We start from the raw sequence: 14,621 nt of genomic DNA on the forward strand, positions 1-14,621 counted from the left end.
ATAATTGAAACTTGTGTGATTATATTGTGTTATTTTGACAAAATATGCAGAAGTTGAAAATGTGCACAGAATTTACAAATGTAGAATTATGTACAAAAATAACTGAATTCAAAAATAAAACAATGTACAACTTTAGAGCCTATAACTCCACTCAGTCCTATTTCTTGTTCAGCCAAACACTCAGACAAAGAAGTTTGTTTACATTTGCAGGAGATAATGCTGCCTACTTGTTCACAATGTCACCTGAAAGTGAGAAAAGGCATTCTCATTGCACTGTTGTAGCCAGCATCGCAAGATATTTACATGCCAGATGTGCTAAAGATTCCTACGTCCCTTCATGCTTCAACTACCATTCCAGAGGACATGTATCCATGCTGATTATGGGTTCTGCTCAATAACAATTCAAAGCAGTGCGGACCGATGCATGTTCATTTTCATTATCTGAGTCATATGCCACCAGCAGAAGGTTGATTTTCTTTTTTGGTAGTTTGGGTTCTGTAGTTTCTGCATCGGAATGTTGCTCTTTCAAGACTTCTGAAAGCATGCTCTGCACCTCATCCTTCTCAGATTTGAGAAGGCACTTCCAATTCTTAAACCTTGGGTTGAGTGTTGTAGCTATCTTTAGAAATGTCACATTGGTACCTTCTTTGAGTTTTGTCAGATCTGCAGCAAAAGTGTTCTTAAAATGAACAACATGTGCTGACTCATCATCTGAGACTACTGTAACATGAAATATATGGGAGAATGTGAATGAAATAGAGCTGGAGACATACAATTTTCCCCCAAGCAGTTCAGTCACAAATTTAATTAACACATTTTTTTTTAAACGAGTGTCATCAGCATGGAAGCATGTCCTCTGGAATGGTAGCCAAAGCATGAAGGGGCATATGAATGTTTAGCATATCTGGTATGTAAATACCTTGCAATGCTGGCTACAAAAGTCCATGCAAATGCCTATTCTCACTTTCTGGTGACATTTTAAATAAGAAGTGGGCAGCATTATCTCCTGTAAATGTAAACAAACTTTTTTGTCTTAGTGATTGGCTGAACAAGAAGTAGTACTGAGTGGTCTTGTAGGCTCTGAAGTTCTATATTTTTTTGTGTTTGAGTGCAGTTACCAAAGAAAAAAAAATCTACATTTGTAAGCTGCACTTTCACGATAAAGAGATTACACTACAGTACTTGTATGAAGTGAATTGAAAAATACTGTTTCTTTTGTCATTTTTACAGTGCAAATATTTGTAATAAAAATAATATAAAGTGAGCAGCATACACTTTGTATTCTGTGTTGTAATTGAAATCAATATTTGAAAATGTAGAAAAACATCCAAATATTTAATACATTTGAATTCGTATTCTATTGTTTAAGAATGCGATTAACACTGTGATTAATTGCAGTTAATTTTTTGAGTTAATCGCTTGAGTTAACTGCAATTAATTGACAGCCCTAATTTAAACTGAAAACAAAGGGGCTTAACTATGATGTAGTAGTGTCTACATAGGGTGTTACTGTGCTGCAAGCTGATGCACTCAAATTCTGGACTGCTACATATTGACTTGCCATGAATAAAAGCCCTCAGAGTGAAGGACCATTCACCATGAATAAGAGTGGCAGAATCTGGCCCCTAACAGTATATTTTTCGATTTTTTTTTCTTGACAGCAGCTCAACTTTCATATAAGATGATGGATGGAAATGAGGACTCTGTCGAAGACCATCTCACTGCTTATGCAATTCAGCTTAGTATTCAAGAATCAATTGAAGCCAGTCAACCAACATCTTCCCATTACCATGAAAGGTACTTTAGTAAGTCAGAAAGCACATACATGTGATGAGAATATAACAAATTCTTTCAGTGTTCTGGACAGTTGAAATTAATTTTTTTTTATGTTATCCTAGCATTTTAATTTTAGTTTAGCTATTTGTGTTTGTGTTTACAGCCAGGCACTCTATGAAGACATGACTGAATACAGCAAACCAAAATATAACTGTCTTCATTAGTTACATGCTAGTAAATAATCCTCTCTTTGAAGAAAATGGATGATGTACTCTCTGGGTATGTGTGACGGGTTGCCCCCACCCTCCGGGATGCCACCTGATGTACTGGGGTACCACTAAGCCCTCCTGTTCCATTCTGGGCTCTCTTACACTGTGCTGCTGAGTCAGGCCCTCAAGCAGCACACACAGAGGTAGGGACACACCCAGCTGCAGAAAGACACAGACACTGAAATAAGCACTGCATGGGTAGGCGTCAGCTAGGGAATTGCCCAGTACTCAAGTGCACACCCCCACTGAATTGTAATTCCAAAATTGTATTGTCTTATGCTGCATAGAGGATAATACAGCGTAAGCTCATGAAATCCGCCCCCTCCCTCAATGTGGAGGAAGATATGCACAGCTTCCCCCCCCCCCCCCTTCCCAGTTGTGAATTCCGCAAACTGGTTTTAGAGACAACAAAAACAAGTTTGTTGACTACAAAGGATAGATTTTAAGTGATTATAGGGGATAGCAAACAGATCAAGCAGATTACCCAGCAAATAAAACAAAAATGCAATATAAGCTTAAGATACTAAAAAAACTGGTTACAAGTTGTAGTTTCTCACCCTAAATGTTGTTTTAGGTAGATTGCAGAGGTTCTTGCGGGCAAGCTGCTCTTGCTTGCAGCTTAAAACTCCAGGTATTTCTTTCACAGGCCAGACACCTTCCCAGCCTGGGCTCAGTCCTTCTCCCTGCCTCTCCCTTTGTCTTTGTTTCTTAGATGTTCACAGTAGTCATCCTGGGCAGGGATTCAGTGAAGAACGAACACTGATTATGTCCGTCCCTTGCCTTAAATAGGTTTTACATATGGCGGGAATCCTTTGTTTTCCAGTGTGGTTCCCTCCACCCCACCCTGCAGTGGAAAAATACTGGTATTCTATCATGGAGTCCAGTACGATGATCACATGACCCTGCAGTGTTGAAGCAGCCATGATTCAAAGGCCGTTTGTAACATCTCAGGAAGGTGGGAGATTAGCATCTTCAAAGACCTGTATTTCTCCCTAATGGTCCATTGACTTGTCCCCAGCTAGCCAGCCAGACTGATTGCATTCTGTCTGGTGGGCATTCCCTGGTTGCAAATACTTTTATAGTACAGATGTATAGTCAATATTCCTAACTTTAGATACAAAAATGATACATGCATACAAATAGGATAATCATATTCAGCAAATCATAACCTTTCCAATGATCTCTTTCCTTATCTTGCACAAAACATATAGTTATGCTATAATCATATTATAACAATATTTCTATGAAGAATATGTGGTGTAGGGTCACAGTATGTCTACACTGCAATGTAAGCCCAGGGTTAGTAGAACTTGAGTTAGCAGACCCTGAGTTTGTTAACCTAGTGCTTGAGCATCTACACTCATTTGAAGCACCAGGTTAGGAATTGTTGAACCGTGGGTCCCAACCTGGGGCTCCAGTATCTACATTGCATTATGCAGGTCCAAGTCCGACCACCCATATCCCAGACTTCCTAATGCCCTCTCAAAATGTGACTGCTCTAGCCCTTTGTTTGTGGTGCAAGCATGGGAAAACTGTACTGTCCACCAAACTTGTCTGTCCAGAGGACAAAGTCAGTCAGCCGTGGGATTGTGGAATACTTGTGGCGGACTCCCAGAGCACAAGTCCCGTAGTGCTGAGTCTACACTGCAAAACAATAGGTCTTGAACCCTGGGTGACTCAGGCCATATCTACACTTACTGGGGATTGAGGCATCTGTGATCGATGCAGCAGGGTTCAATTTAGTGGGTCTAGTGAAGACCCCCTAAATCAACCACAGAGCGCTCTCCAGTTGACTCCACTACTCCACCGGACCGAGAGGAGTAAGGTAAATTGACGGGAGAGCATCTCCCGTTGATGCAGCACGGTGTAGACACTGCTGTAAGTCGACCTAAACTATGTCGACTCCAGCTACATTATACACGTCACTTGGAGTAGCGTAACTTGTCTACCGACTTACTCCGGTAGACAAGACCTGAGGCTCAGACCTTCCATCCCGCTGGGGTCCTGGGTCTGGGCCCGGATTAATGCAGTGTGTGTGTGTGTGTGTGTAGATGGAAGGGGGTTTAGGCTTGAGCCTGAGTTCAAACCCTGGGATTACATTACAATGTAGACATACCCTAAGTATTCTGTAGTTATAACCACATTTAAAAGGTTTTCTGGGGAGAATTCTGGCCAGCATGCAGAAAATGGTGTAGCAGCCACACTGACATGTATATTCTGTAAAAGAAACTTTAGGTCTTGATGGAGCACAGATTTATGCATATGATTAACTTTATGGATGTGAGTAGTCCCATTGATTTCAGGGTTGTCTCCTTAATGTGCATTTGGAATCTAGAGCTAAGAAGCTCAAGGCAAAATACGTCTCTGTGTTGGCAGGAAGAAAAGGAAGAGCTCTGTGCAAGGACTATTGGCTGCAAAGGGAGAAAACCTCCCGTCACTGTAGTGAGTGTCTACTCTACACTGAAGCGCTATAATGCTGTAGCTGCACCACTGTAGTGGTTTAAGTGTAGACATAACCTAATTTTTCCCAATTTCCATCTCCGCTATCTCTTTATATTGAGCTGTAAATCAGTGAAACCCTTGGACTTTGGGTTAAAAGCATGAAACGTAATGTGGTAATACAATGGTACATGCTGATCTCTTTTCCAATAGAAAATCCCCAACAGAACATTCCTGCTGGCAATAAAAGGAACTAATCTTTACTGTCCGTAACGTCAATCTAAAATCCATCTTTTTTATACTTGTATATTTCCAATATCACTTATTTTCTTTTAAAAAACCCAGCATATTAGGAGTGTCTAGAATATAGTATATATATTTAGTTTTAGCAGTACAGTTTTATTTGTTTTTAAATTGTGAAAAACAAAATAATTGAGTTTTGCATTAAAGATATGGTTAGTATTTTTAAAATCATTAATATATATTAGCATAGATTGTTTTCTGTTTGAATCAACTGCCCTCAGATAAGACATGTAGATAGCATTTCTGTTGTAGATGTTGAATAAAATTTTCAAAAGCGCTTAAATGATTTAGGAGCCTACAGGTCCCATGGGCTTTCAATGAGACTTTGGTTTCTAAGTACGTACATCACTTTTGAAAATTGGTCTTCATTTTCTGAGTCACTAAGATGCTTTTGAAAATGTTACCTGTTAGCTACCTCTATTGATGAAACAAAACTTGGCTTTAACGGGAGTTGTATGGCAAAAACCGCAACATACGTTTCTGATCACTATAAATTGAAGGACTTTTCATAAAATGCTGTACAGTATTTGAAAATAAAGGCAAAGGCAGATAAGTGTTAATCGCCCAATTCAATTTATGACTTTGATCCTATAATGGGATCAATGGAACCCTGAGAAAGTAAGGGGCCACATGTGGTTCCTATTTCCTATTGCAAGATCAGAGCCTATTTCTTCACTGAAGCCTGTCAAACAGTGCCACTGTCCATTTCCATCTATGATTTGGCTGATTCCTACTATTATACTGTTGTCATATTATCTCAGGGTCCTGGCAGCCACTGGCATTTTTACCACTGTATCACACAGATCTGCTCTGAATAGGTTTAAATGACATTGTTAAAAATGTTTGCAACTGTCTTTATACATTGGAACTGTATTATGTTAGCTGCAGAGGGAAACTTCAGAAAAAAGGCTAGCTAGACACAACCAAACAGACCTATTACTGGCCTGAGGCAGAGCCTAGGCAATGAGTTGCGGGGCATATAGAGGTCATGTGCCACCCCCAGATTTGCTGCTTGACTTGTACTGAGCATGCTCACATGGACTAAGCAGGCTCAGTAACACTGCTGAAGCCAGCTGCCCCCACTTCTACAATTGGCAGGTCCAGGTCATCTTTGGCCTGAAGCCTGGGGTCCAGAATCTGTTCAAATTCTTATCCTGTATCTAACATTCCTGAGTACTCTGTCAGGTCACATAGTGAATCAGAATTTGTAACTGAGGTGATATAAACGTAAAGTTGAAAGCCAGTGGAAACAGGTGATTAAAACCACTAAAAATTGTGCTTTAATGTAATGTATCTATATTGTGTATACTTGATATCTTTTGTCATCCCTTCAACAGATTTGTACCACCCAGTGATCAAAATAGGAAACTTATAGCAGCCATAAGAGAAGGTACAAATATTGAAATAAAATATTCACTGTGCAAAGCACTGAGCTTGTCCTATTTTTTTCAGATATGCACTATTTTTTGTTTCAGGCCAAGTATTTGATCTTCAGAACTATGTGAAACATAAATATGCTTTGGATGAAGCTGATGAAAGAGGTTGGTTCCCACTTCATGAGGCTGCAGCTCAGCCAATTCAGCAAATACTTGAAATCATTCTGGATGGTGAGTGAGCTCAAGACACCCCACAGGGCTATGAGATTGGAAAGATACAAGACAAGGAGCAATAAATAGACAAACACAAGAATAGAATCAATAACTGCAAAAATGTATGAGAAAACCCTCCATTGTTGCATGGCTTGTTCAGTCACATGTGCCAAATTCTCTGCTGGTGTAAATTGGCACAGCTCTGTTGTCTTCAGTGAAGCTCCACCTATGTACACCAGCAGAGAGGTTGGTCCGTTTTGAATGACTTTGTTCAGAAAACTACAGTTATTCAGAGAAGAGCTGCATGATCTAATCACTGGCTACAATAGTCAACCATTGTGGCAGGACTAACTAGTAAGTCAAAGTTGAAAATAGTTGTAAATTCATTTTCATGCAGATATTTATCAACATGGCATTTATGTTATGTCCTAGATGCCTGTCATTTTAATTTTGTGTTTTGTTTTCTACTTTCTGAACTCTAGCATCTTATAAATCAATGTGGGAATACAAAACATGTGATGGAGAAACACCGTTAACTTTGGCAGCAAAAGCTGGTTTTGTGGAAAATGTAAGAACGTTATTGGAAAAGGGTGTTTGGCCTAATACCACAAACAATAAAGGAGAAACTCCTCTTCTCATTGGTAATTGCTTCCTTTCTATGAATTAAGCCAACGTGAATAGCAGAGTTTTCAGTGTTCTAAACTATTCTATCCAGTTCCTGCATTCCCCAAAGCCAACCATAACAAGGGGATCTGGGGCCTGCTCCTGCAAACGCTTGTTCATGTGACTAGTCCTTACTCACTTGACTATCCCAATTGGCTAAAATGCTTAGTTGCTGTTCAGTTTTTAGAAGGAAAATAAAAGTGGATTATACTGCCACCAAATAACGTTAATTTTGCTTGAGTAAGTTTTCAGGTTAATTGTTGACTTTCTGGTCCCTATGGGTATGTCTACACTGCAGTGTAAGCCCAGCATTCGAACTCAAGTTCAAGTCTAACGCCCCTTCCATCTACACACAAATTGTGCTAATACAGGGCTCAGACTCAGGGTCCCAGGACCCCACAGGGGTGGAGGGTCTGAGCCTGAGTCAAGCTGGGATTCAGGTTCAGGCCCTGTTGCTTTGCAATGTAGATGTTGCCCCACTGGATTCATGCTCTGGGAGTCTGCAAAAAGTATTTCACAATCCCACGAGCCAACTTTCTTTGTCCTCTAGACAGACAAGTTTGATGAACAGTCAAGTTTTCCCATGCTTGGACCACGAACAAAGGGTTACAGGGGCCACATTTTGAGAGGGTGCTTGGAAGTCTGGGGTATGGATGGTAGGATTTAGCCCTGCATAATGTAGTGTAGAAACTGAAGCCCCAGATTGGGACCCAGGGTTCAATTCCTAACCTGGGATTACAAATGACTACAGGCACTCAAGCCTTAGGTTAACAAATCTGGAGTCTGCTAACTCAAATTCTACTAATCCTGCAGTGTAGACATAGGAGTCTGATCCCTCACTCTTGAAATCTGTGAGAGCTTTGCTGTTGACTGAAGTGGGTGCAGGAGGAGACCCTGCATGATGTTATAGGGGCATGTTTCAGAAGTGGTCATGTTAAATTAATTACTGTGGGAAGAAACCTATGTCCTTAGAGTTAAACATCAGACAAAAGGTAGGTGAAAATAAATGAAAGAAATATATTCTTACCTTTCACCAAGAGACTGCCAAGGCATCTTGGGGAATTTCTACTCATGCTGTATGAGCAACTGAGGGGTTAAATTTACTAACACTGAGTTTGTGCCGAACATTTTAAAAGCACCTTTCTATAATAGAGATGAGAGATTTATATCTCAGAGAGGCAACATTTGTCTCCCTGCATAAAGTATTTTCTATTCTTTGTTTCACAAGAATTACAAAAGTAACCTTTATAGTTTTTCCATCTATTCTCCTGAGAGAAAACTAGGTATGGACCCCAAACTTTGAATAGATGGTATTCCAATATTCCATCTTTTCTCTTTCTCTCCTGCTACTGCTTCAGCAAATCAGAGCATTTTGTCAGACTGATTCTAGCACCAAACTCCCACCTATGAGTCACAACACACACTCAGTTGGGTGGGCTCGCTGGCTTACAGCTCCAGAGTGAATCTGAGATGCAATCAGACTCTGATCAAATGATTTCTGTAATGTGCATCCCGAGTTGCCTTGAAGATTTGGGGCAGACATCACAAATTCTAATGAACCTAGGAGAACATTCTTATACTGATTGCAAGGACTTGACCAAAAGATGGATTTGCTTTCTGCAACTAGTATGTTGTTTAACAGAACACAGAGGTTGTCCCACATTTAAAAAAAAAAGTTACACCTGGAAGTTCTACTGCTTTGTTTTTCTGGAGAAATATTTTAAACCACGTTTTATTTTTGTTGTTACATTTGATTACATAGAACTTTTCTTTTTAAATTTTTTATAGGAATTTAGTGCATATGAAAGATGCAGGGTTGATGTTCCTGGAAACTAAGTTCCTTTCCTTATGTACAGACTAGACACCGCACAGGCAGTAGCAGCTGAAGTTTTTTTTCCTACACTGCCTTGCCAATGTGCCTTATCCCTGAAACAGAGGGACAAACATCTGTAGGTGGAAGCAGAGAGTTCATTTTCTGTATGTGTTTAGTTACCCAAAGTCCTTTGAAGTCAACGGAAAGACTCCCATTGACTTCACTGGGCTTTAGATCAGGCCTCAGGAGCAAGATTTTTAAAGGTATTTAGGTGCCTAGAGATGCAGATAGGCACCTAATGGGATTTTCAAAAGCACCTGATGTCATTCTGTGTGACAATCTACACATTAAAATGCTATTATGGGGATCTCCGCTCACCACATGTGAGGCCTCCTGGTGGCCACTCTGGGGATTAGCTCTTCCAGCCCAATGTCCTTGCGGTTCCTCAGCTCCTTGTCTCTCTCGGTCTGCAAACCCTCTCTTGCTCCAGGAGTAGCAGCTTCCTCTTTGTGACTCTGCCCTCCAGCCAGGTCACTATAGTGTTTCCCCTTCCAGGAATATTGGAATATCAACACCTTGCTCGCCATCCCAGGCAATCCTTAAATCCACTGCCCTGGATGGGCCACTCACTCAGTGAATCGAACACGTGGCCTCAGAAAGCCTCCAAGTTCACTGCCCAAATTGTGCCACTCACTCAGTAGCTGGGAGGGGAACCTAGTCCACCCTCTACTCTGGATTCCAGTCCAGGGCCCTATCTCCAGCAGCAAAGATCCAGACAACCACATTGTCCTGTCACTTGGAAGGCTTCCTACCTCATCTTCTCCACCCCTCTAGCCAAATCTGGGACTACTAGACAAATCTTTCCTCTGGGGGGTCTAAATCAGTGTCTCTCCCTTATCCCAAGGAGAGAGCCTGCAGCCCTCTTCCCCCCAGCCCTCTTTTTGCTACCAGCTCCCTGGTTTTATAGAAACCCCACCTGTTCCTGCACAGGTGAACTTCCCTTAATTAGGGCTTGCCTCTCATATTGCCTAAATATTCCCCAGTTTGCAGTCTTATAAGTTAATTGGCCCATGTGGCCTAAATTGACCCCTTCAGAACTGATATGGGGGAGTATACCCCATCAGAGGTGCCTAATTACCTTTAAAAATCTGGCCTCATGTGACCACTCAAGGCACAAGTAATGGTCAGTAGTCCAAGTGAGGGTTTAACTAAAGGCTACACAACTTTTAATGAAATCTTGGATGTTTTACAAATAGTTGTTTATGACTGTGTGTGGCCTACTGGAGAATATATAGATAATGGAATTTTATTATTGTTACCGGCTGACTTTGTCAGGAGTAATTGGGTATTTTCACTTTCAGAAAGAATTTGTGGAAAATGGCATGCAACTAAATTACTAAGTAATAACTCAGTTCAAAGCAGGATTATTCTTTTGGAAAGTTTTCTGCTGATATATTTAAATGAGCTTTACCCTATATTAGTAATTTAAATGCACCAGCTTCCAGCTCTTGTTGAAAATGAAAGTACTCAAGGTCTTAGGAAGAAAATCAATCTGTAAAATTAATACAGTTCCCACATCATACATACCAAAATACAATGATCAGACTTATTAAAACATTACCTTTGATGGGTACTAACTTTTATCAATTTTAATCACAAAGAATACCCAATGAAGCAATTAATGTATTAAAATTTTAAGGCCTGAGCCACAAAGGGATCTGTAAAAGTTTCTTTAGATTTATTGCTTTATATTTCTCCAGTTCTTTCCAGTAATTGCAAATCCATAGAATTGTTAAGATAAGATTATTAGCCATTGCTGTCTGATGAATACCAGGAAGAGTAAACTCCTACTAGAATTGAAGGAAAAGGATTTTTTTTCTTCCCCACTAAATTTTCTCTCCTGGATATTTCTGTTTATGATTTCCTGATAAGTCGAGTTTTTTGCCCATGTAGTTTTCTTACTAAGAGGCTGTTGTCATTTGGAATTGAGCCAGTGGGAGTGGAGGGTGCTCTGCACCTTACAGTTCAATCCTAGTCACACTGAAATCAGTGAGAGCATCATCAAGCACATACCACTCAATATAAATTGCAATTGACAAATGCTTTTAATTTAACTTAATTACTCCTGCATTAACTCTACAGGCGAGCTGTAGATTAGAGGACTCTTTAGTTGGGTACATAAAACTCCATTGAAGTCAAAGTAACTATGAATAGCATTATCACACAACAGAGATCAGCTGAAACTAAGTAATCAAAAAGAATGTTTTTTGAGGGGGAAGCTTGTGTATTTATTCAAACATTTATGATGGGTTATTACTGCTGAAGCCTTGAAGTTTCACAGAATATTGAATATTTGTCCAAAAATTCTGGGTCAGATCATGCTATCCATTGAAAGAAAAAATCTCATTGAAATCAATGGAAGTGCCATTATAGGTTAAAGATATACTACCAAACTCATACAGAATGTGCAAGTCAAAACAAGGCACAAAAGACTATAGAACCAGATGAAAATAAAGGTAGAAATATTACTGTTGAATGTTAAAATCTGACCTGGGTTGATCTGTGTAGAAAAATGTTCATGAACAGAAAACTATCCCCTAGACAGGTAACTTGTTGTAGTCTTGAGCTGCATAGTTATCCATGAAAATTTCACAGTTGGATCCTCAAAAGGGCAGAATTTGGCCTTTAAGTGTAACATATGTCAGTGATATCTTGGCTAGCAACAACCAGTGAACATCAGTTTAGGCATTAGAATTAGAAGCTGACTTAATAAGTGCGATACAGCTGGAACACGGGGAGAACATTGAAGAGTTTGCTGTAGCATGAAAAGTAAAGGGCTGTATTCATGACAAAAGGTGGTGCAGGTTATACACTGGATCCAAGTTGGAAATAAGAATGGGTGTTCGTGTTAAGTAGCAAATTTATATCAACATAGTGTTCAGTGGAAGGCCAATCTTACAAGCCTGGCATATGTGGAACACTGATAGAAATCTTTGGGAGAGCCACACATGAAGAACAAAGCCCTGAGAATGTACCTTACTTGCCAAGAGGGAAGGAAAAGTGGTATGGCTGCAACAGCAACTAACTGGATGGAGTGAAATAAAGCAGTACCCTTCTGTTTTTGCTTTTACCCTTTTGTTTGTTGCTTTTCTTGCAATACTCCTGCTTCTGTAGCCTCAGAACATAAATTTTGCATACACGCTGAATGTCAATCTGTGCTGGTTGCACTATTTTACCATTTGCATCCAAGTACAATGATTGCCTGACCAGCTTACACCCAGCATGTAACTTATACTACCCTTTACTTGCCAGTGTATTTGGTCCACAGACTCCCAGGACAGAGGTCTGAATTTGGCCCACATGGATGACCTGCTTTATTTTCTCCAAACACTGAAAAAAATGTAAGCCTCACAATTCATCTTTCAGCATGTGTAACGAGATCCCTTTTGGCGTCTTTTTTTCTTCTGTTTCCATATTTTCAAGCTGTGAGACAGGGCTCTTATGAAATGGTATTGACTCTGATTAAATACAACTGTCGTATCCACCAGCCATGTGTAAAACGTTGGTCAGCAATGCATGAAGCTGCAAAACAAGGCTGCAAGGAGATTGTTTCTCTGCTTCTGAAGAATGGAGGAAATGTGCACCTGAAAGATGGTTATGGGGTAACACCATTAGGAGTTGCTGCTGAATATGGACACTGTGATGTGCTGGAGCATCTTATTCATAAAGGTATGTAGGCAGGTAAAGATTTGTGCTTCAGCAACTGCATACATATTGTCTAGTTACCAGGGCATATATGAGATCACATATATTTAATCACATTAAAAGGAAGGTAAGTGTCACTGATCTTACACTGTATTTAAATAAATAAATATTGAAGATCACAGTGAGCTAGAGAGCAACTTTGGTCTAAAAAAATCTATTTTAATTTTAGCTTGTTTGGGGTGCTCCATTTGATTTTCTCTTTTTTCGTCTTGGTTCCAAGCATAACTCATTGCTGGGGTTATTTATTGTGTGATCACGGGGGAGACAGGAAGGGCATGTCCACACTGCAATAAAAATCCCACGGCAGCGAGTCTCAGAGCCTGGGTCATCTTACTCGGGCTTACACTACAGGGCTAAAAATAGCAGTGTAAATGTTTGGGCTTGGGCTGGAGCCCAGCTCTGAAACCCAGCAAAAGGCGAGGGTCTCAGAGCCCAAATGTCTACACTGCTATTTTTAGCCCTGGAGCGCAAGCCCAAGACAGTTGACCCAGGCTCTGAGGCTCACTGCTGCAGATTTCTTATTGCAGTGTAGACATACCCCAAGAGGCAACTGATAACCAGAAAATGATTTTAAAGCTATTCCATGACTTTCCATGAGTGGAAACCAATGCTTGACACCATAGAAAGTCAGGAATGCTGGATTTCAATGGGTAGATAGCATTAATTTCTAGCCTCAGTAAACTGTGAGTCTTTCAAGTGTGTTGCTTCGCCCCTCTTTCTGAAGCCGCAATCTCTCCCTCCCCTTTCTGTCACATCATTTAAGATCTCTGTATTTGTTTCCCTATCTTTTAAACAGGGACAATGTTCCTTTAAGATCTATGGGTGAAAGTGCTATAAAAGTGCTAAACACTATTGTTAATTTGTATTCTAGTGCCATAGTATGGGAAATGTTTTACAGACAGGTGTGAAGACAACATACTTACCCTGAAGCACTCACAATCTAAATGGATAGCTTTCCAGTGAAAGATCAGGGATGTGACTAAAAGAGGTGTGCTTGTACAATGAAATTGAACAGGCACGTCGTTAGTTCCACAATTTTTGTTTGAATAGTTTGAAAAATGTGTCACGTTTTCTGTTCAGTCACCTGGCCAGTTAACACACAAGAAAGACTAAAGGACAGGTCTACACTAAAATGTTATGTCAGGGGTGCCGAACCTACGGCCCCCGGGCCGTACATGGCCTACTAGAGTATTTAATAAGGCCCGATGCCTGCTTCAACACAATATACTAATGGCCAATTCGTTAGCGTTTTGTCATCATGTTGACATCATTTTAGTTTACACGTGTGTAAATAGACAATACTGAACATAGAAACAACCTATCTAAATACCTGTGGAACAAGCTGAACTTAAAATATAAATCAATACAGGTGACATTAAATCTTATTAAAACATGTAGAATCTGCTTGGCCCACACGAGGTTGTGCTTAGGTTTATAGTGGCCCTCCTGTGTAATAAGGTTGAGCACCACTGAGCGAGGTCAATTCAGCAACGTTACTCAGGGGTATGAAAAATCCTGAGTGAGGTAATTAAACTGATGTAAGCCAGTGTAAATGATATTAGGTCAGTGGAAGAATTCTTTCACCTCTGCCTCTTGGGGAGGTGAATTAACTACAGGAAAGGGAGAACCACTCCCGTCACTGTAGTGAGTGTCTGCTCTACACTGAAGCGCTATAATGCTGTAGCTGCACCACTGTAGTGGTTTAAGTGTAGACATAACCTAATTTTTCCCAATTTCCATCTCCGCTATCCCTTTATATTGAGCTGTAAATCAGTGACTTTAAATGTAAATGTGTAAATCAGTGTAAATCAGTGACTTTTTCAAATCACCCTTGGACTTTGGGTTAAAAGCATGAAACGTAATGTGGTAATACAATGGTACATGCTGATCTCTTTTCCAATAGGAAATCCCTAATAGAACGTTCCTGCTGGCAACAAAAGGAACTAATCTTCACTGTCCATAATGTCAGTCTAAAATCCATCTTTTTTATACTTGTATATTTCT

At 40.1% G+C, this 14,621-nt stretch overlaps 1 protein-coding gene across 12 annotated transcripts in view; it reads left to right on the plus strand.

The window, feature by feature from the left end:
- Window positions 1-14,621, plus strand: part of ASB15 (ankyrin repeat and SOCS box containing 15) — a 46,198-nt gene that overhangs the window by 11,234 nt on the left and 20,343 nt on the right. For 9 of the 12 annotated variants that reach the window (XR_012666549.1, XR_012666551.1, XR_012666550.1 and 6 more), the window contains 5 exons: window positions 1,662-1,797; window positions 6,125-6,177; window positions 6,263-6,394; window positions 6,859-7,017; window positions 12,336-12,581. Coding sequence is in view for 2 of the 12 variants with exons in the window: in XM_075124458.1 (XP_074980559.1) it covers window positions 1,662-1,797; window positions 6,125-6,177; window positions 6,263-6,394; window positions 6,859-7,017; window positions 12,336-12,581 (726 nt within the window). In the remaining 10 variants the exon portion in view is untranslated. Of the gene's footprint in view, window positions 1-1,661; window positions 1,798-6,124; window positions 6,178-6,239; window positions 6,395-6,858; window positions 7,018-12,180; window positions 12,254-12,335; window positions 12,582-14,621 lie in introns of those variants that run through there. The other 3 variants (XR_012666554.1, XR_012666552.1, XR_012666555.1) reach the window with 3 other exon arrangements.

The sequence above is a fragment of the Caretta caretta genome, chromosome 1 (assembly GCF_965140235.1).
Source record: "Caretta caretta isolate rCarCar2 chromosome 1, rCarCar1.hap1, whole genome shotgun sequence".
Lineage (NCBI taxonomy): Eukaryota > Metazoa > Chordata > Testudines > Cheloniidae > Caretta > Caretta caretta.